Genomic DNA, 26,903 nt, shown 5'->3' with positions numbered 1-26,903 from the left:
CCTGTGAGAAATTGAAAAAAACGCAGTGTTGGAGGAGATTTAGTTTCGATTACTGACAGTTTCCTCTATACACGAGTAGTACAGACTCGTAATAGCTTCATTGAAAAGTTATTTGAAAAATATTGCGGCCCTCTCCCTAATAGGGCCAAAATAGGCTCATTATCCTACTTACTTTAAAATTATTTAAAATATCAGAAACAACCTTTTTTAATAACTAGCACAACCATAGCTACTATTGGGTTAGCAGCCTTAAATGATATTATTTCTTTCAAATGACTGAATATTCGTTCAGAACATGCAATTAAATTAAATCCAATTTTTATTACGATATTCTATTTATGGGACGGAATCAGCTCGATCTTAAGCAATACAATCTCATAAGCATAAATTCATCGTACTGTTGCTACAACATACTCTACGATAATAGTCTATACAGCAAGAGTTGTTTGTTGAATAACTTATCGTCTACCAAAAGTGCTCTTTAAATATTATTTCTTGAAAGTATGTTCGCGTGTTTTTCACACTAACTTTCCTAACTTTCGCGTAGGAAACAGAAAGCAAATAGTAAAAAAGCGTGATTTTGTAGTGATACTAGCAATCTAGTAGCTAAATATAAAGTGAAAGATAATCAACGCACAAGCCTGTGCTAGTTTTATATCACAGAATCATTTCCGATCCGCCGTCGTTCGGCGTCAACTTCATGTTCATCCTCGACGGCTAGTGTGATAATGCTAGAATCGCCGATGGGTGCTGCACCCAGCACCAGATTCTCCACGGAGCTACCGATCGAGTGTCGCCGGGCGAGACTGTTTCGCACCACCAGATCCACGTTTCCATAACCGATGGCCGAAGAAGCGGCTGCGGCCGCAAGCGACGGTGTCCGGTGGAGCCCGATTGCTGACGGTCCTTGCGGGATGGAAATTGTAGCAGGACGCAGAATTTGCAGAACATCGGTCGCTGTCAGATTCTGCTGCTGTTGTTGGCCGGAGTTCGCGGCGGTCAGCGATCGGTGACGTCGACGGCCACTCAATGTTTCGCTGTTGTATAGGACACGCGGTCCCATCTCGATGCCGGCGGTGGTGGTATGGATGAACTGGTTAACCGAGTCGGTCAGAATTGATGAGTAATCTGGTGGTGGCAATTCGTCTCCAGCCGGATTGGCAGAACCTTGTTGGGGCAGCTGGTGCGACTGGGGAAGCACGCCCCGCTGTCGGTTACCACTGGATTCGCCCATTATTCTGGAAGCATGGAAATGGTTGAGTATTTTATTTTGTACTTTTTAATGATTGTAGACATGTTTGTAGCTTGTTGTGTGACAATTTTTACCTTCTCACGCTCCGTCGAATGCTGTTCCGCAATATCTTGGCTATCCTAGCCCCGGTGGCCGTGGTGTAGGATGGCGGTGGTGTATATTTGGGCGGGGCATCGTCCTGGGGTGGACGTGATTCAAGCGAAATAACGGTAGATCCGGAGTTGATTGTTCTCACCGGAAGGGGCGGTGCTGGCCGTCTGGTATACTGCAATCGGCTGTTGTTGGGTGCTCCTTCGTAGGAACTCATCGGTGGCCGTAGTAGTCGATCGAAACGCTGGAAAAAAGGATATTGCATTATTCGATTTGACACTTATATAGAGGAATCACATTTAACTCACATCTAGAATATCAGGTGGTCCTCTGCTAAGATATCGATATATTTGCACAATCGTAACGATTGGCACTATTAGTAGGAAAGTAACCTGGATGAAGCCACCTATTTGACGAGCCCACAGAGGCCAATAGCCACCATGTTTCCAGTTGAAGAAGGCGTTGGTGTTTGACACACGATACTCGAGAATGCACAGAAAGATCATTCCAATGGGCAGTAAAAAGTTCCAAGCGAAAGCAAAGAATGCCGACAGAGATTGAGTAAAACGAAGGTCATTCACTAATAGATCACCTGCAAGGACATTGGTTAGAATTGCCTCGTAGCGGTTAGCAAATATGCCTACTCACTAGTGAATGGTCTTCCGCGGACCAGAAAGATCGCCAAAATGTGTCCAATCCAGAGCAGCAGCAACCACCATGCTCCACCCAGAACCATGTCCAGATAGTGTATGATGGTTATTCCACTCTCGGTCGCTAGCGGAATGCCCATAAACAGTCCGGTGACGCAGCTGAGTACAATCGACGAGGGCGAATATCCGCCGATCGCACCGGAAATCGGTTTCCACATAGCACAAAGCTGTCCGAGCCCAAACAGTAACAAGGTAAGGAATCCTATCAAACTCCAAATAGGAGCTATGCGTTCCTGAGTGGCAGCCGCCAGTGTTGAAGGGAAGAGTTCCGTCACTAATCGTAACACCTGGTAGCCACTTTCCTGGTGCGGGTTGGCGTATGGACGTTTGAAACTCTCTCCCAGAAACATCGAGTACCGGATGAGCCACTTGGTTGGCATAGTTGCGTGCTGTGGCGGTAGAGGTTGATCTGACGGCAAAAGGAATATGTCTGTTCCGATGTTTTCTGATTGAAATGAATTTTAGGCGAATAAGTAGCATACATCATACTATACTTCATGGATGACCAAGCGTCTCCATTGTGAAAAATTTCAAGGAGACGCCTAACATGAACACAAGTGTACTTACCATAAGATCCTGGGAAGTAGTAATATCCCCTACTGTTCAGTATCTGAACGCAAGCACTGCCAAAAACGGCCGCCAGCATTAGCCCAGAGAGTGTGAAAACCACAACGAGCAATGCATCCCTCCGTAGCTCCCGTCTCGTCTTCCGAGGTCCTCCACCTTTGTTTGTCTGACAGCTCATAGAGTAAACGGACACTCCGAGCAAACCCCACGTGAGAAATGTTTCCTGTGCCGCGCTCATCCAACTTCTGGAGTTTAGGAAAAAGTCCTGCCACTCAGTGGCGGGAAAAATGCTCTGCACACTGTCGTAGTTGACCATCGAAAGAAACTTGGAACAGATTGCGATAAGTCCTACCATCGCAGCACTAAACATGCCGATGACGATTTTTCCAAACGATCGAACACCTTTGCACAGGACCACGAAAACTAACGTCCAAACGATGGCCAGATTGAAAGCCAACTGGAAACGCACGGCACCGATTCCGTTGATGCCACGGACACCCGGTCCGAGCTGATACCGTTGCAGCACCACTCCGTTGAAATAATCGGCAACCGTGTCGGAGAGACGGAAAGACTGATTTCCAGGTCCTCGGTACAATTCAAAAATTTCTTGCCATCGATATTTCTCGCTGCGGGATACGAACGAATCCCGAAAATAAACCAGCACCCAACTGAGTGAAATAGCAGAATAAAGCGAAACTAGTCCTTGTGCTAATAGGAGAGCGATTCCGATCCCTTTGCAAATGGGGCTTATTCGCCACATAACCACCGGACCGCCCTTGATGCGAGCCCCCAGCACCATCTGTAACCACAGCATCGGGATTCCAAATAGAAACGTGAAAATCAGGAACTGCACGATAAAATTCGCCCCAAAGTGAATACTGAAAACCGCAAACCGGGATATGTTGAACAGTCCCAGCGCACAGAAGCTGGTGGCCATCGAGCGTGACATAAGGTGTGGCCACTTCGGTTTCGGTCGGCCATTTCGATCCATTTCCGGTTCGGATTCCTCATCGGATGAATCCGAATCGTCATCGTCTTCCAGAGGACTGCCCGTCCCGGTCTGCGAATTGAGTGACCCGTTTCGCGTTGCAGATGCATTGGTGCTGGCCACCGTCGTCGATTCAGCACCGGTTGCTGAGCTGGTTACGTCACGCCCTTCTCCATCTGGCCTTGAACGTGACCTGTGGATGGAAAAAGAAAAATGGATGGTTAAAAAATAGAATCGATCGTGTCGTGGCAGCTGGAGAAATACCCGTAGAGGGTCGGAAAGTCCTTGGACGAGATCACAAACATGTTGTAGCTAAACAGGGCCATATTGATGAACTGGTAGAGGTCAAAGATTTCGATACAAAAACTTAAGGAATCGTGAACTTGACTTTTAGCTTGAAGGACTCGGCAATAGAGCTTCGTATGGCAGCTGATGTTAGCTGCGTTGCATAGCCACCAGGCGCAAACATTTTTCCGCTATGTGCCATTCAAGCAACGTTCAACGAGTTCAAAATCGACTTCTGGTTCATTTGGTTTTAGTGGATAAGGCGCTCCGCGAACATGGTTTTCTTTTTCAGATAAATATGAATTATAGCGTACTAATAATTTATAAATTACCGGCGTATGGCCCATTTTGTCATGCCGAACAATATTGGCAATTGCAAATGAAGAAAAACAGGTATCGTTTAATTTAAAAAAAAATCGTGTGAAATAATCATATCTTTTATACGAAAAGATTCACTTTTACTAGTGAATCATTTTATACGACTGTCCCTCATTTCTGTATGCAATGCAACATGCGGATTTTGCTTCTACATCGTGACAGAACAATTCTTGTTGATTCGGTTGTCCTGGGAACCGAATGGTTAAACAAGGTCACACCGTGGATTGCAACTGATGGAATAGCAAGACCAAAGAATTTTTATTCTCAGGTGATACAATCCTCAAAAACGCCGATCAGCCATGTTGGTTTTAGAAACGACAGCTAACAACATTGTTTACTATTTCTCTCCATATGTTTTCAGGCGGTAAACAAAGTTGTTCGCTGTCATTTTTCTTCCCCGCAGTATGCTGCACGCTTACCTCACTCCTCACCTAGTTACTGCCAAAGACGAATCACCTTATAACTCAAAGCACCTTGAGCAAGACGATTATGAGCTTATTCTTTTTCAAAATAAATTGTTCAATATTATTGGTTGGAATTGTTGGAATTGACTGTTCAATATTTATTTATTAAGTGTAGTGAACACTTCGAGATCATTGACGTTTCTTCAATGGACATGTAGCTCAACGCACTCAATCAATCTTTTGAGGAACATTTAATTTTCTTTTTCAACACTTAAACATACTTTAATTTCACCTACCATTCAGGTTCCACTCCGGACGCAATCGAGCTGAACGTTGCCGTTGACAGCAACGACACCGGGCTAGGATTTCTGGAAGATCCAATCGAACTGGTTTCTGATCCCATTTCTCGGTATCGGTGATGATGATTTATCTGATGATTGTGATGTTGCTGCTGCTGGTGCTCCTGCTGTTGAATGAAATTTCCATCTGCAGGATGAGGTGATGTCGTCGATGATATGTTACTGTTGCGGTAATGTGAAACAGTCGCTGGGACGCTATTGGTTCGGATAATAAGTTGATTCGTTGCGAGGTCCCTCTCGGCCGTGATGGATACAACGCGCGGTCGCTCTTCCGAGCGGCGTCCCGTTTGGCGGGGTCGATTCGCTTCCGTAGGACTATGGAGAACTTCCACTTCCAGAGGGGCAGTTTGCTCGGTCGTTCGGTAGGGAATAGATACACTGCTGGGAGCTGAAACCAGTTGGTCAGTCTGACGGATTGCATGGTTGGTCTGGAATTGATCACGATCGATTGTGCTAGGAATGATTCTCGGTTCGTCCAGTTCCGCAAGTTCGGCAAAGGAAAGTGTTGTGATGGAACTTAGGTCGTTGTGATCTTCGAGAGCAAGCTGGTCGCAAACGGTGCTGCTGCTGCTGGGAAAGGATTCCGGAAAGGGCTGCAGGGCTGAAGAATTGGTGTCATCTGGGATAAGATTAGTACTGTTGTTATCAACTTCGGTTCGTGCCGGTTCGAGTTGAAGTGGCATTGTGATGGGACGAGTTTTGCGCATGGAATTGCGAAGCCATGTCGAGGTGCGTCGGGGTGCGGGCCGTCGTTCGATTCTTGTGGGTTGTTCTGAAAAAAAAACGAAAAAGAATCATGCATTACTATTCTGATTATGCATTGTGTATTGTAGAATCGTTATCGAAAATTTGAAGAGTGCATTAAGTTAGAGTTATCAATCGTCCTTATTTTAAAAGACATGTCCTTAATTTTGACGAATTTGGGAAGCGTCATTTATTTTACCTCAAAGGTCCTAATTTTAATCATAAATCTATAAATATTTAAAAATCATTCGACAGAACGAGCTAAAGTTGTTAGCGTGGCACATTTGTCGTCAAATGAACTGCGACGTACCTATAAAGTATGGTCCATAATCTATCAGTTTGCTTTTTAACGCCGTAGCAGCTGCAGCATGATTGCAGTTGCCCGTCAAACGCAGATCGTTTGTTGGTTAGCCAGAGCTGTCAATATTGGGGATGTGGAACTTGAGAGGTTTAATAAATTACGTGAAGTTATAAATATAAGTACCGTGTGTTCATTTGAATCATTCGTCGCTCGCCTGCCAATCGAGCAACATAATGGCTATAACGTCCGGACGATACAATAAGCGGTTAAACACCATTCCTTGTTTTGACGTGAGTCTTTGTTTTTTCCTTTTCAAGGATTTTTATTAACGTGTCCACTGGAAAACAGATAGAGAAAGAATGACCGGAACGGCGAGAATAAAGAAACGGTGAAAATTCACCTTTTTATTGGAAACACTGAGAAAAGATATGTCCTCAAGCAGGAATCGAACCTGCGATCTCCCAGTCTCTAGTTGGGTGCGTTAACCACTCCGCTATCGAGGAACTGTGATGATGTCATCACATATTCCCAACAGTATCGTGATCACCGCCGCAGCCTCCAATTCCTCCCAATTGACCTATCGACCCCCAACGTCTCCTATAAGTAGATCGTCACCTCTCCCTCTCATCGATTGGACACAAATCTCTCTCTTTATCTATTTTTAGGTCCAGTGGACTGCGCTCAAGGCTTGAGATATTTATTATCACTGTTTGCCTCCTTACTTAACTACCCTAATACCTATTTAACCGCATTCTGCTCTACCAAAGATATGAAATTGAATTTATTGGACTTATAGATTCAACCAGTCACAACATTTTAGTCGCAGCGTTTTAATACGGAGCGACTTCCTCGCATGGCAATGAAATTAAATGTCAATAAAAATGATATAGCCGAGAAAACAGTTTTTGTTTTTGCGTCATTTTAACGCATAAAATGACGCAAAAACAAAAACTGTTGTCTACATCGTTCTAAGTAAATTGAAATTTGTTTAGCCTAGTACGCTTGAATGTAACAGCTAGTATTTATACTAAGAGTACAGAGTGCACAGACCTAATACAGAAATTCAAATTGGGTGCAGTTAAAACTTTGTTAAACCGCCTTTATGTTCGCGAACAGATGAGTTCTTCCTTGCTTGTTGCCTTTACGAGTGTGAATTTCCTCAATGATTTACTGGCTGTAGGTTTTGAGATACTTGACGCAGCTGTTGCCGTTGTCAATATTACCTGAATAGGTGCCACAAATTTAATATTTTTGGTGTTCAGCGGTTTCTGATCAGGGTAAACCATAACCATGGCGTTTTTTACAGAACTAGAACGTAATAGATTGTCCTTGATATTTGCAAAGAATACGATGTGTGGCTGTACTATCGCATTATGTTTTGTACTGCATTTCTTCCAAATGAGACATGTATCTGCAAGTAAGCGGTATCCGATTTTGTAACCGAACATTGATTTTCTCACCGTCCATATATATCAAGCTCTTAATTAAAGCATTGTCACACACAACTAAGTGTTATAAATTATTCAAAATGAATGGTTTAGCCTGGGCCAATTTGTTGAACGCGATGAGCACTGAATGCCTGAGATGATAGAATTCGATGAAGGTAACTATCGTAAGTCTAACCTCCATTTTCACCTTCAGAAAATTTTCCTCATCACGAATACTCGGTTGCGAGTAACCATAGTATTTGGCCGCGGTACCACTTCTTGCTTCTGCGACTTACTCATCTCGACAGATTACTAGGGCAAGAAGTATAGTAACAGTTTCCCTTGTTCTTCAGACAAGGCACTCAATATAAAAGTAACTATTTTTGTCATTCACTTTGCACTGACTCAGGCAGAACCATAAACCACACTAAGTTTCGAGACCGTTGTTTCTGGTTGTTGTCTTCTTTAAATATTTCTCAATGATTTGTTCACACCAATCAGAATATATTGGCTCAAATGGCACGTTCCCCGTACATAGTCGGGGATTTGTGCCTTATAATGGGTGGGAGCCTTTAGCCCTCCAGCCCCCCCCCCCCTCTAGCTACGTGCCTGTCGCCGACAAAAAATTTCGGAAGGGAAGTAAAGCCGTTGGTTCCCGGTCCATGAGTTGATGGGTCGATATCTAGTTACTAACAAATATCCTCCTCCCGTGATACTTGTGGAGTACGCAGTAGTCTCTTGCAAAAACAAGTATCTAACTAACATTCCTTTTCTTTCCCTCCGCGATCTACGTTCGGGCTTGGCCGGCGCCGGTATTGATCAATAAACACTTCAGGATTACCAGGAGTTGCACATTGAAAGATGTTTCGCTACTCCCAAGCTTAATTACACTGTTCAACACACAATCGGGTAGCAGAACGAAATAAAAAATGGCGAAAGTTTGCAGTCCCAGGAAACTCCTGGTGAAGAAAGTTTTGAAAAAATTGGAACGGGGCTTCACTAATTAAAACCAAAGTTTGTATAGAGAACTAGGGTGGTTCTAAAGGGTAGATATCAATGAAAATGGCGATCATAAATTTTCGCATAAAGTCTTACATAAATACATCGAAAAAGTAATCTATGCAAATTTTTAGCTCAATCGGACATCATTAAGGGTGTGCGGCGTTTGAATGTTGATTTCATAATATAAGAAAAAATCCAAAGGGTAGTACATGAAATGTTGAAAATCGAAATTGTTTTTTTCGAAATATGTCTAAAAATAGCATGAAACATCAGCATCTAGTGTCAAAACAAACGAAAACCGCTAAAAAGAATCTTATTTTTTTTAATTCCAAGGACTTGGAAATGTTCGAAAAAATGATTCGAAAATCGAAAAGTTTAATGTCCTATGATTGCAAACAAAAAAATCCCAGCGAACTGGGCTTGGGGGCAGAAAAAATATAAAGATGGCAGGGATTTAGGGTTCCAACTAAATCATCGTGAAGAAATTTTTGAAAAAAAATGAAACGGGACTTTAAAACTAAAGTTTTGTGAAATTTTTGAAAAATCTTTTCATCTTTTAGTTGAAAATGGACATTTTTGATCGAATTTTTCCCAACGAAATAGGCTTGGGAGCAGAACAAATAAAAAGAAGGCAGGGATTTAGGGTTCCAACAAAATCATCGCGAAGAAATTTTTGAAAAAAATTGGAACGGGACTTCACAGTTTAAAACCAAAACCAAAGATAGTTATCTACTGATTCCCTGTGCACCTTCAGCTAGTCCAGATCGATAACGGAGTAGCATCCAGGGGTATTCGCACAAGCTCAAGCCAATATATTTCGGTTTGGTTTGGTTTTAGCTAGTTAATATATTTTTGGAGCGTTCTATTTTTTTGAAAATAGTTTCATGAATACGAGGTTTATTATTCATAATTTCCGGAACCTAATCACGATTTTCGTAAATCGTTCAGGTCGCGTCTTTTTTCGTGACTATGAACGGATTTTTTTCAGTGTTTGAACAACATGTGATTGAAGTAGTTAAGAATCACGGGATAGAGAGTATTAACAAACAGGCCAAAGCATTTGTATTCTACTGCTATCCGGTAAATAGGGCATTGCAAAAAAATTTTTTTTTGCATTCTCAATAGCCCCCCCCCCCCTCTCATATTGTGACAAATGTCAAAGTAAGCTCAGATGCCAAAATTCACATCATTTGGACAATTTTAGACCCCCGCCCACTCCGCTTCAAATTTTTGAAATTGGTAATATGAGAAAATATGGAGGTAAAAATATATTAAATGCTATAACTTTTGAAGTAGCAATCAGAAAATTACAATTTATACCTCTTTTTAAAGTAAATAACCTTAGTATTTGAAGGAAGATATTCCTGTTTCTAGACAAATAGGGAAAAGTGGGGTACTGGGTTGTTTTTTTATTTTGATTATAGAGGTTTTAACCTTAAGGTCATTCGCCTCTTCGGGTTAGAAAAATCTTTTATGAAAAATTTCTAATACTATGTGCGGGGTCGGGACTCAAACCCAGGTGCGCTGCGTACAAGGCAATCGATTTACCAATACGCTACGCCCACCCCCAATGGTACTGGGTTATTTTGGCCTCAAAATTCCCTATTTTTAATAATTTTTCTGCTCCGTGATGCAAATCATACATATTTTGGAGTTTTTCTAATGTGAAAAAATCTCAGAAATCGAACGGAACCTTTTTGACTTTTGTCCGAATACGGGAAGTTGGGGTTATAGGGCCTTTTGTCATTAATATTAAATTTTATCATTTTCTCGTGCATATATCTCCATTATTCTTCAATCAATTCTCATAAAATGTACCTTGTTAAACGTTAAAAATCCTTAGAAACACAATAAAAATAGATTCGTTATCGGTAAAATTCAGAAACATCAAATTATCTGATATATAGTCTCGATTTCACATTTTTATCATAAAATTGCACATATTAACTCCGTTTAACAACAAAATTCTTATTAAATTTTCTACTTTTATTGTAAATTACGCTTGAGAATCGCATGAGAAAAGTTTCCATCCTGGAAAAATAGGGGAAGTTGAGGTATTAGGACATTTAACGAAAAAAATGTGATTTGTAGAGTTAAAGTCCAACAATTTGATGTTTCTGAATTTTACCGCTAACGAATTTATTTTTGTTGTATTCATAAGAATTTTCCGCGTTCAACAAGCTACATTTCATGAAAATTGATTGAAGAATAATAGAAATATATACACGAAAAAATTATAAAATTTAATATTAATGACAAAAGGTCCTATAACCCTAACTTCCCGTATTCGGACACGGGTCAAAAAGGTTCCGTTCGATTTCTGAGATTTGTTTACATTAGAAAAACTCCAAAATATGTATGATTTGCATCACAAAGCAGAAAAATTATGAAAAATAGGAGATTTTGGGGCCAAAATGACCCAGTACCCCACTTTCCCCTATTTTTCTAGATAGAGGAATATCTCCTTTCAATAACTTAGGTCATTTCCTTTAAAAAGAGGTATAAATTGTAATTTTCTGATAGCTACTTCAAAAATTATAGCATTTAGTGTATGTTTCCTCTATATTTTCCCATAGTACAATTTCAAGAATTTCAAGCGAAGTGGGCGGGGGACTAAAATTGTCCAAATGATCTGAAATTTGGCATCTAAGCTTACTTCGACATTTGTCACAATATGGGAGGGGGGCCTTTGAGAATTCAAAAAAAAGTTTTTTTGCAATGCCCTACCGATAAAGTCTCTGAGATATTCTTAAAATTAGTATACAGGGGATGAAGTATGCCCTCTGTTTCCAACTAGCAAATTTTGCGTTATTCATATTCAAGAGAGGGAATCAATTTATTTACGAGAGTTGTGTTCCGAAATGTATTCGCAATGAAAACACATGACGAAATATTATTCGCAATTTCCTACGTAGTGCCTACGAAATTCGTTGGTAATCTCTATCTATTTACTCATAAATCACGAATTAGATGTATTTCACCAGGGATGAGTTCTGATGGGCTGAAGATGCCTATGCCTATTCTATATAGTACACACGAATTGGCAAAATTCGTCCATACATATTACCATATGAACATGAAAGTTCTTGTGAGTAGATGTAATGGAATGAGCTCATATATGGCATAAGGTATGGTTCACCATTCAATTTAGAAGAATTCAAAAAATGTCAATATTTATACCGGTCTTGTGGCTATGAGGAAAGGCGGTACTGACCTCTCTTCGTGCAATGTATCATAGCCGCGATAGTAAACTAACTCAATCCTTAAAAGGGCCGAAAACACAACAGAATAAGCGAGCGTGATAGCTTATCGGTACACACGGTGTCTTTGAGCATATGTATATGTATCAAAAGTAGCAAAAGCGAATTCACCACACACAGTAAAGCTTACTGAAATATCGGATTCAACGTTACCTCCCCACATCCAACGAATCAAATCGTGAAGCAATGAAACGTTGTTAGGCAGGCGAACAAAATAAAAACGGAAATGACTCATTGCCTAAGTAAAATCTTTCGCGCTTTTGATTGCTTTATCACTTCGTAGTTGAGTTTCCATCACGGGGAGTAGTTTAAATTGGCAACTATTACCTATGGCTGGTGTTTATATTCTTGAAACACACGTCTGCTAGTGTGGTGCATAATTTGTAATTTCGCAATACACTCCAGAAACCCGGCACCATGTGGAAATAACTCAGCTAAAGACTGAAAGTCTGTTGAATAGAATTTATAATGAAAAAATTCTGCCAAATTTGAGAGATTTATTCATGTTGGAGGAAACGTTGTCACTGCGACCAGTACTATCTGATGATAGGATGAATTCATATTGATTTTTTGGAAGCATGTATGGAAGAAACGAAGACTTTACCCTGTTTATGTCGAATGACTTTTCAATTTTTTTCCGGTGATCATATTCCACTGAAAAACTTTATTAAATGAAGTAGAATGGTTTCGATTTCAACGTTACCTGAAAAGTTAACAAGTTTCGAAAAAGCTAATAGCTTTAAGGTGTCATCTCGATCAGAAACACATAACAAAAAGATTTCAAAACTCTATCTAGCGCTGTTACTTGTTGTAACCCAAATCGTTCATTCTCAGCTCGCTACAAACATCATGAAGTACCTATCGTTTAAGGAAACCGCGAATTTTAGAGCCCTGGGAGTTTAACGTGACTTTTTGAACCAAAAACTTTCATGAACCATGTACTTATTATATGCCAAAAAAAATATGAAAAACATGATCCGTTTTCGTATTTTTTGGCAAATTAATAAGTACATGGTTCATGAAATTAAAAGAAAGTTTGAAAGATGGTTTTCCAACATTCTTCACCACTGAAGATTTTTGCCGAACTGATCCTGCAGTCGCGAAATATCATTTGAAACACAATACGAAAATGGGCTACTATTTAGCAAACTTTCGGGAACCTTTAGATGTTTCGAAAACTCGATTTTGCTATTGTTTTAATAGATGCGCAGTTGCTCTTAGAACATTATTCCAAAGTTTGAAAAACCTGTATTGTCGTCTGATTATTTATGTCACACTTCAGTAAGATTCTTTTTGCTTGACCGTAAACTTTGAATGGCGTTTTTTCGAGACCGTGGGTTATGAAACTGGTTACGAAAAATCTAGTGAATCGACTTTCTTCATCCCTTTTGTCATTTGAAGAACACAAAAACTACTCTAGATCCGAGTTAAAAACTACAAGGGGCTGCTCTACAGGGTTGTACGAATTGTAGACGTAGGACTATACTGCTTAATGTAAAATATTTATTTTCTTAGTGCATTTAGAGTAATAATCAAATATATTTCTTACGTATAGTTTAAGCACAACCAATCAACATCGAATGCTACATATTGAATCAAACCTTCTTGGTTATCAGGTCATTTCATTTGTAGTAGGTGATCGAAATCCAATTAAACTTATTTGAGAAAAACTGAAGAAAGAAGCCAGAAAACCGTGACCGAACTAATATCTGAAACTAAATCTTCATAGCACAAGACCAGCTTTTAAAAATTGTAAGAACTTTTCGTGGGTGGGTAAAACGAACATATTGTGGTGGTAAAATGAACACCTAGTGACAATGATTTTTAAGTACAGAATGCCCTGTATGTCTGCAAGCGCAATGCTGTGCATGTGCATTGCATACACAGAGGATATTTTGTAAGCCAAAAAAAAAATGTCACGTGAAATTTAAATTAAAGTCCTTTTTCCGATTGAAAGTAACGGCCGCGCTCCGTGGAACGTCGCGCTTTTCCCATCCGTCATAATATCGTGATTTTGCATAACGAAGGGCTGAATGATAACACATGTTGGTTCCAAAAAACTACATTACTGATTTTCAAGCGCAAAAAGCAAATACAAGTGTTAGTCAATCCAAAAATTTACTGGCAACCTTATTGCGGCATTTAGGAAGCAGTTTTTGCGGCGTGTACGTTTCAATAACAAATTAGATATACCTACCTATACATTCGCTTCAAACATTGAACCCAAGCGCACAAAGCAAAATGAGTCAATGCTGATTATAGAGCGTAGAGCGAAAGAGACAACCAATACCACGACACTATGTTAGCCGTGTTTGTAAATGGAGCTCAAATGTACAAGCGATTTTGTGAACGAATAATTGTGTTCGAGATTGTACATAAAAGTGTACTGGAAACGAGCACAAAACACAAGATAGCCTGTGTTTGAACGGACAAGCTCAGTCGCAGTCACTGGGTAGCGTACCTCCACAGCCAGTGTAACGAACTTCTAACTCAGCTACACTGGCTGTGAAAACACACAGCGCAGTGATCTGCTCCACCTGCCGTTGAACAGGCAACTGAGCTTTTGCGGCCAAATCCGTTCTTTAAATAGTCGATGATGATGTCATTATTACAAGTGTAGCGCGCTAGGCACACAAATCTGTCGTGCCGGACTTGGGAAGCGCTATCTTCTGTGTGTAAATGTGCGATATTTTGACTAGGTTGTACATTATTTAAATTTTTAATGCCGTGATATCAAAAATCTTTGGGTTTATCTATTGGAATCTATTCTTAGAAGTATTTCGGGGCGATATGTGCAAAAAATTTGAAGATTTATCGTGAGATGGCTGAATTATATGCGTTTAAAATTGGACCACTTTTCGTTACATACCATTTTTGCAGAATTTGCAAAGTGCACCCACATAGCGAAAACAAAGACGTAGTCCTACGTCAAAAGAAGCTCTTTTTCGACGGTTGGAAATGAACCTGATGCGACTCGTGGTGAACAGTAAAAATATTCATTCAAAAATCCATCCTCATTCATTCAGTTGAATATCGTACGATAATATTCATTTCACTAATAATCTAGGTAAATGTTTTCAAATGCTGGTAAAGCATATAAAACAACAATTATAATCGCTTACATTGTGCCAGGCCCTACTTTGATGCGTTTGATTCGTTGCTGCACGTTCGCTTCGTGTAATAATCGAAGACGAATGCAAATCTGCATGGATGAATGGGCGGTTTGTTCGTTTGATTTTTTCAGCTTCGTCACTGAATATTGAAAATGAATGCGGCTGAATATTATCAATTTTCATTCAAAGAATTTGATTATACGTAACTCTGCTTTAAATGAACTAAGGACATAGAAAACAAATCATTTGTACGCAGCTCATATTTATTCGATTCTTAGCCTCGTGCATAAGGCTAAATTAAACCTTTTTAATTAAAACAAAAAAATTGCAAACCAATTACAAACAACTTAAAAGGAAGACATCTGTCTTAAGTGCGTCCATTGCAATACGCCCAAACTTCGGAAATACAATATGTAAAAATCTACGTATTCCACCTAACACCCAAGTAGCAATTGCAACTTGTTGAAAGTTTTAAATGTTGCACAACTGCTACACAATATTTTTTATTGTTGGATATATTTGAAAAGAATTTCCACGGGTTTTTAAACTGATTGTGCAACTATGGAACTATAGAGCTGGCCAATAGTGTTAAGTATGCAAACATCAATAACAGTTGTGTAACTAATCAAAAACTTTGCTAACTTGCACAAACAGTCTAACAAGTTGCAAATGCCTCTTTGTTTGCCATTCCACCCTAAAACAGAACTGTCCAACTACCCAGTGCTCGACAAATGGCACAGCTATTGTTTTCATTATTTTGCTGCATTTAGGAACATGTTGCACAACATACAAACAAAGTGCGCTTTTTCCATAACATAGATGTTACAAAGAGAGTTACAAATACTATACAGTAACCAAGCGTGCTACTTGGGCAGTGAAATAAGATATTTCTTACACATATCACTGTTGGATCATTGATTAGTTTACTGAACTCATGCGAAGTAGGCACTCAACTAAAAGTGGGATGAACAATGAAGTTCTGCATGAATAAACTGAATAAATCATAGAAAATCAATAAAACAAATTAAATTTTGAAAATATTTAAGCAATAAATTGATGAAAAGTTACCCAATTCATAAAATGAGTAGAATCGATAGAATAAATAAATCAACTTAGCTTATTTGGGTAAAAAATTAGATAATATGAAAAAGTTACAAAATTAATAGAATACATTAAATTGAGTCAAACTAACTAATTGGATGAAATGAATAGAAGAAATGATTGAATAGAATCCACAAAAATTATAAAACGAAGAAACTGAATAAAATGTGTAAACTGGAAAAGAAATAAAATTATCATAGTTAAATTAATAAAATTAATAGAATAATACGTAATATAAAATTAGTAGAATAATACGTAAAAAAAATAAATAAAATGAAAAATTAATAAAATAAATAAAATCAATAAAATTAATGAAATAATGGAATGGAATAAAATGGATGAAAAGATTTACATTAATGGACTGAATAAAATGAAATAGATAAGGTATAAAAAATAAAATGAATAAAACATAAAATAAATAATAAGAATAAAAAAAATCAATAAAATAAGTAACAAAATAAATTAAAAGAAAAACACAATGAAACAATTTAAATGATTAAAATATTTATTTCAAGCGATATTTAAACAGTTGCAAAATTAATAGGGGAACCCTATTAATAGGGAACCCAGGGGCTATTAAGCCCGTGGGAGTAATTCAGACACCCTCGATTTCTCAGCACATCGTAAGACTCGACTGTCGTACATATTCGTGGGGCCGCTATTCTAAAAGATTAATTTTGGCAGTTTTTTTTAGAATGGAATACAACGTATTTCATTTATTTGCCATCCTCAAAACAAAAATCATTATAAGTGTAAAACCGTGATTAAAGCAACAAATGAGAGTGAATAAAAATAACAGGTGAGTATATTGGAAAGTATGAGGCTCCTATTTTAGTTTTTTTGTGAAATGAGCTTGCGGGGCTATTCAGACCCTCTATTTCATCATGCACCGTCCAGCGACTTGCGGCTATGCACACGCCACAGCAACGAAAATACATGATGCACCAATCGACAGATGTAACTAACCAGATTATATTTTTTTTGCTTCTTAGGAGTTTATCCAAAAAAAATTATAGGTAAACATCCCATTGTAAAAAATAAAAGAAAAATGACGGCCCCGTATGGAGCTCCGAATTACACCTACATTGTAAAAGGATGGAATAACGAGTTTTGCAAATCGTCGCCTAGCGCTGCCATGGAACTTTGATCGGTAAATTTTTTCACATCTATCCACCTAAACGGGTGATTTGCTTTGGTAAATCCGAATAGCCTCGGGTTACCCCAGAATATTAATATTAGAATATTAATTTGTGTCAAAGCAATAATTGCGATGAAATGAATAAAAAATGACTGAATAAAAAATATTAATCAGAATATTAAAATGAAAAAAAAACATAATAAATACAACGCGAACAAAAGGCATAAAATGAAAACGGTAAACTTTTTCGACAAAAATAAAATGAAGACAGTAAAAACTTTTTCGTCAAAAATGGGGTTATTGGCATACCAATATCATTCCAGGGGAAAACAAACGATAATTATTTTTCAACTATATATAAGCTCATGATTCAAGGTATAATTGAGCAAAAAATGGCAAAAGCAATAATTTTTAAAATTTCACAAAATTGTTTTCAAAAAATCAATTTTTGATATAATTAGTGATCATATCTCACATCTTATATTCAAAAACTTTGAAAAACATCTTAAGCATAAAAAATAATGAAAACTGCAAAAGTTATATTAAAACTTAAACTAAAACTTCATGAAATGTATCTTGGTAATACGTTTACATTACTTTCACGGTAGACAATACAAAAGATGTAGTTTCGTTTTAATGATAATATTTTGTATTTTACAAGACTTTTCAATTATTTTAAATAGTGGGTAGGGTGGTTTTAAATTTATTAAAATTAGAAAATCAGCTTTTTAATGGTTCGAGATAGAGTGTCGTAGTCTTCCAGAAAATTGAAGAAAATGAAATTTTACAAAACTTTGTTTCAGACACTTGAACTCTATGTCTTGTACTTTTGATTTTACAATAAATTCGCCAAAAAATTAAGGTATATCTTAAAAAAATGGTTTTATTTATATAACTTGTGCAGTTTCGATTTTTCATTAAGATGACTTTAGAAATACTGTCAGATATTTTGAAGGAGAACAGTTTGCCTCAATATACTGAACCTTTACCTTCATTCGGTAGAAAGTTATATATACTTTTTACTAAAAATAAACTATTTTTTGACTAAATATTTGCCATTTTTTCGTGATCTATACTACAAAGCATGGTATTTCATTTCACTAACCGACTTCTTACTTACGATGACCCGCAAGTGAAGAAGAGCTTTTCGCTGATGAGCCTTGTTTTCAACTAAGCAAGCTAATCTATAGCTATATTTAAAATTGTTTCCCAAGGAGAAAATTGGTTTGAGTCATTTTGATTTTTTTCATGACGTCACCAAGCTAAGTTGCGAAATCGCCAGTAATTATGCAATTAATTACTCTTTAGAACGTTATTGTACACTTCCTGAAGGGGACGAAATTGTAGAGTAAAAGAAGGGTGAAGTCTTAATTTGGGGGGACTATCATTAAAACGTACTTCGATTCGAAATAAAGGTATTTTCCAACGAAGAGTATTTAAGGGGTTACACCACTGTAGAGCACGAAAAAGTAGGCATATTTCGAGATTTTTTCTTAATGCAATAAAGAGGAGAATCGAGATCTTGTTAAATACGATTTAAAATATAAGTATGGAATCGCACAAAATATTTTTTTTGAGCGATTTCATCACAAGATGGCGGCTGTGCAGTACTTTCTCCCATGCGCGTTTGTTTGGAAGGGGTCCACGGCCGGAAATCTATCTTCCGTAATTTTTGACCTAGAACCAAAAACTAAAGTTTTTCTGATTCCTTCACGGTAATCACAACAAACCTTATTATAACTATGAAGTACACATTTTGGTGGGAAACTGGGACTACCCATAAAATGAATATATTGTTTTTACTCTCTTTTGAGTAAACAGAATATACGTCAGAATCTGCATACTTTCTACACCACACAACAAAGTAAAAAATGCATAGTTTTGACTCTTTCGACGAAGTATAAAATGGGTAATTTATACTCATACAAAACAAATACAACAAAAATTTTAATCCTTGATAAAGGTGGAATAAAGCCATCGAAACGTTGGAAGTAAAAACAATATAGTTGTTTTTGCTGTCTAATTCACGACTGATAAGCCGAAAAATACCCTTTACATATACTCATACCTGCAAAGCAAAATGTATAGTTTTTAGTTTCTTGAAAAAGTAAAAACACCTATTTTTACTTCTTAGAAGAAGTCAGTAATGTGTAAATACTGTACAATTTTTGTTTTTCAATTTCTTTCCGAGAAGTAAAAAAATATATTGACTTTTATTTATCTAATTTATTTAAATACATTTATAGGTAATGTGCCGTAATCGACTCACGCATTTTGTAGAGTAGTTGATTGACTGAGAGTCGAGAGCTGTTATTTCCAACTTTGCAACATAAAACTTGATCATAACTGGGATTCTAATCTAAAAAAATTAAGAAACTTGATATTTTAAAGAAATTAACAAGAAACAAGCATACGTACCATAGCATTATATGATTTATATTGAAGTTTAGAAGTTTCGTCCAAATTTCTTTGCCTGTGACAAGTAATCGCGGAAGTAAAAAAGAAATGCTGTTTGCAACACGAACTTTTATTTGAAAATGGCCTCGTTGACATTCTCAAAAATGCGTAAAACATACTCTTCGTTCATAAGTAAAATCTAATCACTTTTTGACGTATAAATGGTATTCTCAAAAATGTGTGAAACATAGTCATAAAATGGGTAGTCTCGATTTACCGTGTATGTCAATGGCAAGCGATGTACGGGTTTTTCGATATTTTGATTCTAGCACTTTTAAACTATTAAGTAGAAAATCGATTTTTTTTAAATTCTACAGTGGTGTAACCCCTTAATACAACTTCGGACCATGATTTTCGGAGATCAAACGATGATTTACCGGAATGATGCAATAAAACTAGTTATTGGAAGTCAATATGGCTAAAATTTTACCTGCTTTTCTATTGAAAATCTTTTCTTAATTGAGTCTTTTCAGCTATGCACCACCGCGTCAAATTACGCGCCCATTTAAATCACAACAGCGCGAGTGTGACGTTTATTTTTGTTTGTTGTGAATGAAATGAATATAATAATGTTATTTTAGCTCGAGGACCTAAAAACGAATGCAGATTAGTTGCTTCCAACAACACGGTTTCGATGAAACAGCAGTGGTATGAGTGAGCTCGAAATGAATTTCAGTTTAGAACCCAATCCGAATTTCAATTTAATGGCGCATAAACTGGTTTCAAATAAACGGTTTGACAACAGTTAGGTCCGAAAATGAATTAGAGTCAGCTTCAAGCAAAAACATAAGTTAAATAGCAAAACTATGGTCCTAATACATGAATGTATTGAATATTAGAATAACTGAGTAAAGCTCAAGCAAAGTGATGAAATAATTTGTAATTTAGAACATATTCAAACTGTTTTAGGGAAAACGATTATTGAAAAAAAACTCCGTTCTCGGGAGCAGACAGTTTATGAAACGGTTACATTGAATCGGCAGTCAAGTTTATTTTCTGCAAAATAATTGCCAAAAAAGGAAATTTCTGCCCAAATATCTCACCGTGTTTGAGGGGAATCGCAGTGATAGCATTACTATCCACAGAATATAAAAACTCGTACAAGCCGGCCGGCATCATTCAGTAGAGGTAATGATTCAGATCCGTGAAGACGGTTATTGCCATACCATCGGTTCATACAACAGTCGCACAACAGTGAACACAAATACCTGCGTGATTGTGTATACGAAGCGAATAGTGGCGAGATAATCGAACCAGTAACGAAAACAAACAACGCTGCTGCGATGCTGGAAGTTAGCTTGATAACGGTAGCGGTGTGTGTCACGCTGGCCGTCCTGATCTATCGCTATGTGACCAGAAAGTATTACTACTTTGCGGATAAACCGATACCGTTTCTGAAGCCGGTGTTCGGTTTGGGCAGTGCCGGACCGTTGGTGTTCAAACAGCGCGATTTTCTCGAGCACTTTAAGTTGCTCTATCAAAGCTTCCCCGATGCCAAGTGAGTATTCTGCGAACGGTGAACAATCGGTGCATAACGCTTTTTGGACCGAACGAGTTTCCTAAACGCGTCTGTATATATTATTTGGTACTGCAAATACTTATTTACTGATAAGATATCGATACTTGGTTCGGTTGAGGGGGGGGGGGCGTCTGTTTTAGAAAACAAAAAATATTTTTTCAAGAGAAACAAATTTTAGGAATACAAACAAACATATTAGAGAGCTCATTTTTTCGTTCAAAAATATCACAGATTTATGATAAAATCAGTTGAACACCTTGTCATTGTAGAACCTAATTGACGTGAAAAGTGCAGCTCATAGTTCTTGTTCAAAACAATTTAACACAAAAAGATTTTCAATTTAGATAAGTTTGTTCGTCATGAGTCCTAAAAACGGAGGGAGTTCGTAAAATTGCATGTGATTATTTGAGGGATTTTAAAAAATGTGCTTTTCCAGGATGCAATTTTGACTTTGACGTGTTACCTAAATTATTACAAAGTAGTTTGAAACTTTCAATTTTTCATATGAAGAGCCATAGTACTCAACAAAGAGCAAGATGATAATATTTTTTCTAGCGAATCATATTTTCGATATTTTCATTGTTATTTATACTATTTTTTTGTAGTTTCAAAATGATAAATGAATAATGTATAATATAAGATATTCTAAGAAAAAAAAAACAAATCTAATCCGCACTTCCCTTCCAGAATTTTCGGCTTCTTCAGCATGACGGATCCGTTCTACATGATTCGCGATCCGGAGCTAGCCAAACGGCTCGCCGTGAAGGATTTCGACCACTTCGTCGACCATACCGCCCTGTCGGTCGAACAGGAAATCGACAATCCGCACATGTTGATGACGAACACGCTGGTGGCACTGCGCGGTAACAAGTGGCGCGATATGCGTGCCACGCTCAGTCCGGCCTTCACCGGAAGCAAGATGAGACAGATGTTTACGCTGATCGCCGAATGCGGACAGAGTATGGTTGAGTACTATCGGGAACGGGCCCGGTTGGAGGGACCTCAGGTACTGGAGATGAAGGAGGTGTTTTCCCGATTCGCCAACGATGTGATTGCGACGGCTGCTTTTGGCATCAAGGTGGACTCATTCAAGGAGAAGAACAACGTTTTCTACACTTTGGGACAATCCGTTCTCAATCCGACGGGGCTGGTGTCGACTTTGAAAATGATAGGATATCAATTGGTTCCCAAATTGATGCTGAAGTTTAATATTGACTTTATTAGTTCGGAACACGACAAGTTTTTCCGTGGTATGATTACCGATACGATGAAAACGAGAACGGAGCAGAACATTTTTCGGCCTGACATGATTGAGCTGTTGATGCAGGCCAAGAAGGGTAGTTTGATTCATCAGTCTGACGAGCAGAAAGAGTCACCGGCTGAAGGGTTCGCAACGGTGGAGGAGTCCCAGGTGGGCAAGAGGAGCCACAATCGTGTCTGGACCGATAACGAATTGATTGCGCAGGCTTTTATATTTTTTCTCGCTGGGTTTGAAACGGTTTCATTGACCCTTTCTCTGGTCGTATACGAACTAACGAGAAACGTTGAAGTGCAGGTCAAGTTGTATGAGGAAATCCTCAAGACAGAACGTGAGCTCGGTGGGAAACCGTTAACCTATGAAGTGCTGCAAGGGATGAAGTATCTGGATATGGTGATTTCCGAATCGCTACGTATGTGGCCAATCGGCACACTGATTGATCGAATGTGTGTGAAGGATTACTTGGTTGACGACGGGCAGGGTTGTCGGTTTACGATCGAAAGAGGAAGGAGTGTGTTCGTCAGTATAATTGGCCTTCATTACGATCCGAAGTATTACCCGGAACCAGAGCGGTTCGACCCGGAGCGCTTTAGCGAGCAGAATCGGGATAAAATTAATCCAAATGCCTATTTGCCGTTCGGTCTTGGCCCGAGAAATTGCATCGGTGAGTTCGTTTGATGTAAAGATTGTTTGAGTTAGTGAAAGTAACATTTTTCCTTGCAGGTTCTCGTTTTGCTCTAATGGAGATGAAGTCAATTGTTTACTATCTGCTGTTAAACTTTAGCTTTGAGGTGCATGAGAAGACCCAGATTCCGCTCAGATTTGAGAAATCACCCACAAAACTCAAAACGGAGAAAGGAGTTTGGTTGGAGTTCAGACCCAGGGCTGAGCATAAACCATAGGGTACACGTTCCTGTGGTTCACAATTTAATGAAAATATTTCATTTCTTCATGTGTTCGAGCACATTGTTATTCATATTTATATTTAAATAATTTAAAGGCATATAAGGGTATTTTGAAATTGTATAATAAAAATGTGCATCGAAAAAAAATCGAGAGAAGTCAACATAGTTGTCGAGTGGTATACTTTATACTATAAGAACACATTAGACTACATCCATAAATGACGTATTTCCTTCGCGAACGCAAGTAACATTGACAATTTTCAATTATTTCAACTGATTTTCTTCCATCTCGACCGAAATCTCGCTGATAACTGCCTAACTAAGCGTATGTAAATACTTTAAAGAGAAACTGGGAAAATTTGGTTAATTTCGTTCAAGTATGAAAAAAGTTATTAAGCAACTGAGCTGGACCGTACAGCAAAACACACACACTACAAATGCAGACGAGACAGGCAATGTCGCCCACTAAAACACTGCTTAAGGCCAATTGTAGTGGGCTGTGATTCTGAATGCGATATTCATTGTACGGTTCAGATATGTGTGGGCGTAGAGACTTCACGATCGCGTGTATCATCGCGAAGGGCTCGAGCATTTGTACGTTAGCATGGTACATTGCGTGTGCGTTTGTATGTCGTGTGTGCTAGCATGTGTGTAACTTTGCGTGTATGAATTCTATATTATTACCGTGTGCCCTTCGCGTATTAGCGTGTGTTCTAGGATGACCGCGCGCGGACCATGGTAATGATTTCCTAACGTGACCGATTCATGATCGCGCGAACACGGACGTTTGTAGGTACGCGTTTGAGACCGCATTCGAAACTTCGTAAGTGCTAAAACATTTATCATTTTACCGGGGTGTTATCAAGTTTGTCTGATACGTTGTTGATCGCGAAGGGCTTAAGCGTTTGTACGTTAACGTGTTCGTTGCATGTGCTCGCGTGTATAAATTCGATTTTGTAACCGTGTTGCCATTCACATATTCGCATGCGTTCGTAGATGGTCACGCGGACCGTCATTCTGATATTTAGTTTTCGATGTACAATTTACATTCTGACAAGGAGTGAGTTACCCCATATCACCAGAGTTCCCGGTCATGTCGCTATGAAACTTGTTGTACAGTGGTTATGAGAGCTTCCTTTTTTTCATTGGTCCAATTGAAGGTATGGACCTAGTCTGCTGATGCTAAGGATAAAGACTTCCGGAAGTGACCGATTCATGATCGTGCGAGCGTGGGAGTTTTTGAGTTCACGCTTGAGACCGTGTATTAAAATTTATAAGCGCTTAGACATCCAACTTATCACTGGCATGTTATCATATTTGCCAAATCGCGGGTGTAGGTACTGTGGATGGTCGCGAAGGGCTCAAGCATTTGTATGTTAACGTGTTTGTCTTGAATGATCGCGCGCTGATCGTGAATCTTAAGCTTATTTTTTAGTGTATGGTACAGGTGGTAGAAGAGAGTCAGTTTCCCCATATCACTAGAGTTCCCGGTCATGTCGCCATGGAACATGTTGTCTAATGGATATAAGCGACATTTTTTATTGGTCCAACTGAAGAAATGAGTCTAGGCTGCTAGGACCGAGGTTGAACTTCCGGACGTGATCGTTTCATGAGCGCGCGAGTGGTAGGTTAATGCTTGAGAGGGCGTTTGTAAGTTTATAAGTGCTACAAAGTTTACTTAACTACCAGGGTGTTTTAATGTTGACGAAATCGCGGGCGTAAGTGTGTGTAGATGATTGCAATTGCATGGTCGCGTTTGTTACCAGGTTTGTGCTATCGCAAAGGACACGAGCGTTTGTTTGCTTGTACGTATATGAGTATAGATAGAGTATAGTATAGATATAATAATAAAAGGTATCATAACATGCCCAATAAAGAAAAAACGATGCAAAGTGATTGATTAGAAGCGTAAAAAATTGACCGATGCTATTTTGGTATACATGGGTAACGAAAAAGCAGACTAATAGAAGTAGAAAAGAAATAGACTAATGAGGAAGAAGAGAAAAACACATGTAACATGCAATCAAACTTTTAACTCGTCTAAATACAACAAATGTTGTTTCTTTGACATTAACGACAATTGCATTGTTAGAATTTCTTCATACTATGCTGACCGGGAATGGATGATTCAAGTGCGTCGGTAAGTTAATTGCACCTTAATTAATCTAATCCGACCTTCCCGAGTGAATAGAATCGAATGCACAGATTGAACAGCGGAAGTATTAGCCATTATTCTAGTATATACGCCAGCTCTGCATCCATTCCCTGACCCAACTGTCACAAATACTCAGACGAACACATACACAGATTGACATACGACTAGCACATAACTATTGTACACTAGTACTAAAAACCACAATCATTACAAAACGACAACTAAGTTTCTACGTATGTATTTATTAAATTAATTTAATTATTAAATTTATTTAATTATTAAATCAATTTAATTTGCCCGTGCACGATGACGAAGCCGACCGTTAAATGGACGCACAATTACCCTCGTCCGTCCGTCAACACTGCCATTAAACTGTGGAATAGGTTCATCAAACACGGCCCACCGCAAAAGTCAATCTACGCAGCCCAGTGATTGAGTGTTAGTATGCGCAGGTGCAGAGTATGAAAAAACACAAAAAAGACGCATAAGCCCTCTCGGTATCCTCGATGCACCACTATCGAGGCGTAATGCAATAACCATCTTAAAGCTCTTTAGCACTGATGTACGCAATATTCTTGATGACGCGGAGGTGCTTCCAAGATATATAACAATAATATTTAGTGAGCTGATCTGGCAGGAAATCTGCAGCTGAGACCGGAAGACTCCAATTCTCATCACAACCAAATATTGGCATATCATCTGAAACTAAACTGAAGAAGAGTGAAAATGGCTAAGAATGCTATTCCAATATGCAGATACTGGAAAAGAGCAGCCGATAAGTTTAGATAAGATAATAACGATATTTTGTTTTGTTTTCTATTATACAGGTTGAAACCTTAAGGATATTCGCTTTTTTTCGGGTTAGAGAAATTTCTTTAGATTCTGGTATATTTCCGGTGGAAAGCGTACCAGTTCTAAGTTAGTAGGGCTTTTGGTGCAACTACTCACAAATGAGTAAAATTTGTTAGCTCAATATGAGGTATGATTAAAGCAGGTTATCCATTAATAAAACTACAATCCGAAAATATTCATCGTTGATTTTCTTCGATCGGTGTCACCGCTAGTTTCGTCCCATTCAGAAAAAAGTGTAGAATTGATGTATTTTAATCATTAGTATTTTTGATAAGATAGTAACAAATTATCATATCAGCAAACGCTGATAACGAGTATTTTTCAAGTTATCGTGTCTTTCGCAAGGGATACTTGTGGCTAACATATTAATGTCATTCTGCTTAGATCCAGTCTTGTGGTCAAAAACGGTCGGAGCCATTGGAACACAGTTTCACAAACTGCGCTTGCTCAACAGCTGTGTTTTTTCGAACACACCTCTTCTTACCAACGCTACCACCAATCTGCGTAACATTCGACAACTTTGATCAGGGATGCCATATTATAAGTTGTGCTTCAGAAATAATAAAATTTTTCTGCCGTCTGTGACTTTTTTGTTGGGATTTGGCACCACCGCGACCATTGAGTTGATCTATTGTGGT

The 26,903-nt window shown here is 38.4% G+C and overlaps 2 protein-coding genes across 4 annotated transcripts in view; one reads left to right on the top strand and one right to left on the bottom strand.

Moving 5' to 3' along the window:
- Positions 1-301: 301 nt before the first annotated feature.
- The window catches only part of LOC131693527 (sodium-dependent transporter bedraggled), a 346,814-nt gene continuing 320,212 nt past the window's right edge, over positions 302-26,903 (bottom strand). Inside the window, exons 4-9 of one of the 2 annotated variants that reach the window (XM_058981432.1) lie at positions 4,971-5,805; positions 2,620-3,800; positions 1,991-2,497; positions 1,651-1,934; positions 1,327-1,586; positions 302-1,238 (exon numbers count right to left, since the gene is read on the bottom strand). In XM_058981432.1, coding sequence (XP_058837415.1) covers positions 653-1,238; positions 1,327-1,586; positions 1,651-1,934; positions 1,991-2,497; positions 2,620-3,800; positions 4,971-5,805 — 3,653 coding nt within the window. In that variant the 3' untranslated portion in view covers positions 302-652. The remainder of the gene's footprint in view (positions 1,239-1,326; positions 1,587-1,650; positions 1,935-1,990; positions 2,498-2,619; positions 3,801-4,970; positions 5,806-26,903) is intronic. The other variant, XM_058981433.1, reaches the window with a different exon arrangement.
- Positions 16,974-23,405, top strand: LOC131693552 (cytochrome P450 9e2-like). Of its 2 annotated transcripts, none has more exons than XM_058981463.1 (3): positions 16,974-17,131; positions 21,783-23,017; positions 23,077-23,404. In XM_058981463.1, exons 2-3 carry the CDS (start codon positions 21,802-21,804, stop codon positions 23,253-23,255), a joined length of 1,395 nt encoding a protein of 464 aa, XP_058837446.1. In that variant the 5' UTR covers positions 16,974-17,131; positions 21,783-21,801; the 3' UTR covers positions 23,256-23,404. The 2 variants fall into 2 exon arrangements, with proteins under 2 accessions (XP_058837446.1, XP_058837447.1); XM_058981464.1 differs by lacking the exon at positions 16,974-17,131 and adding an exon at positions 20,728-21,074 and having other exon boundaries at positions 23,077-23,405.

Source organism: Topomyia yanbarensis, chromosome 3 (genome assembly GCF_030247195.1).
Source record: "Topomyia yanbarensis strain Yona2022 chromosome 3, ASM3024719v1, whole genome shotgun sequence".
Classification (NCBI taxonomy): Eukaryota; Metazoa; Arthropoda; class Insecta; order Diptera; family Culicidae; genus Topomyia; species Topomyia yanbarensis.
The sequence above is the reverse complement of the archived record's forward strand: the minus strand, read 5'-3'. Positions and strand labels throughout refer to the sequence as shown.

Coding starts and splice junctions, on each gene's coding strand:
- LOC131693552 (XM_058981464.1), top strand. CDS start 20,860: ATGCTGGAAGTTAGCTTGATAACGGTAGCGGTGTGTGTCACGCTGGCC. Junction 21,075..21,782: donor CAAAGCTTCCCCGATGCCAA/GTGAGTATTCTG, acceptor CTTCCCTTCCAG/AATTTTCGGCTTCTTCAGCA. Junction 23,018..23,076: donor TGGCCCGAGAAATTGCATCG/GTGAGTTCGTTT, acceptor TTTTCCTTGCAG/GTTCTCGTTTTGCTCTAATG.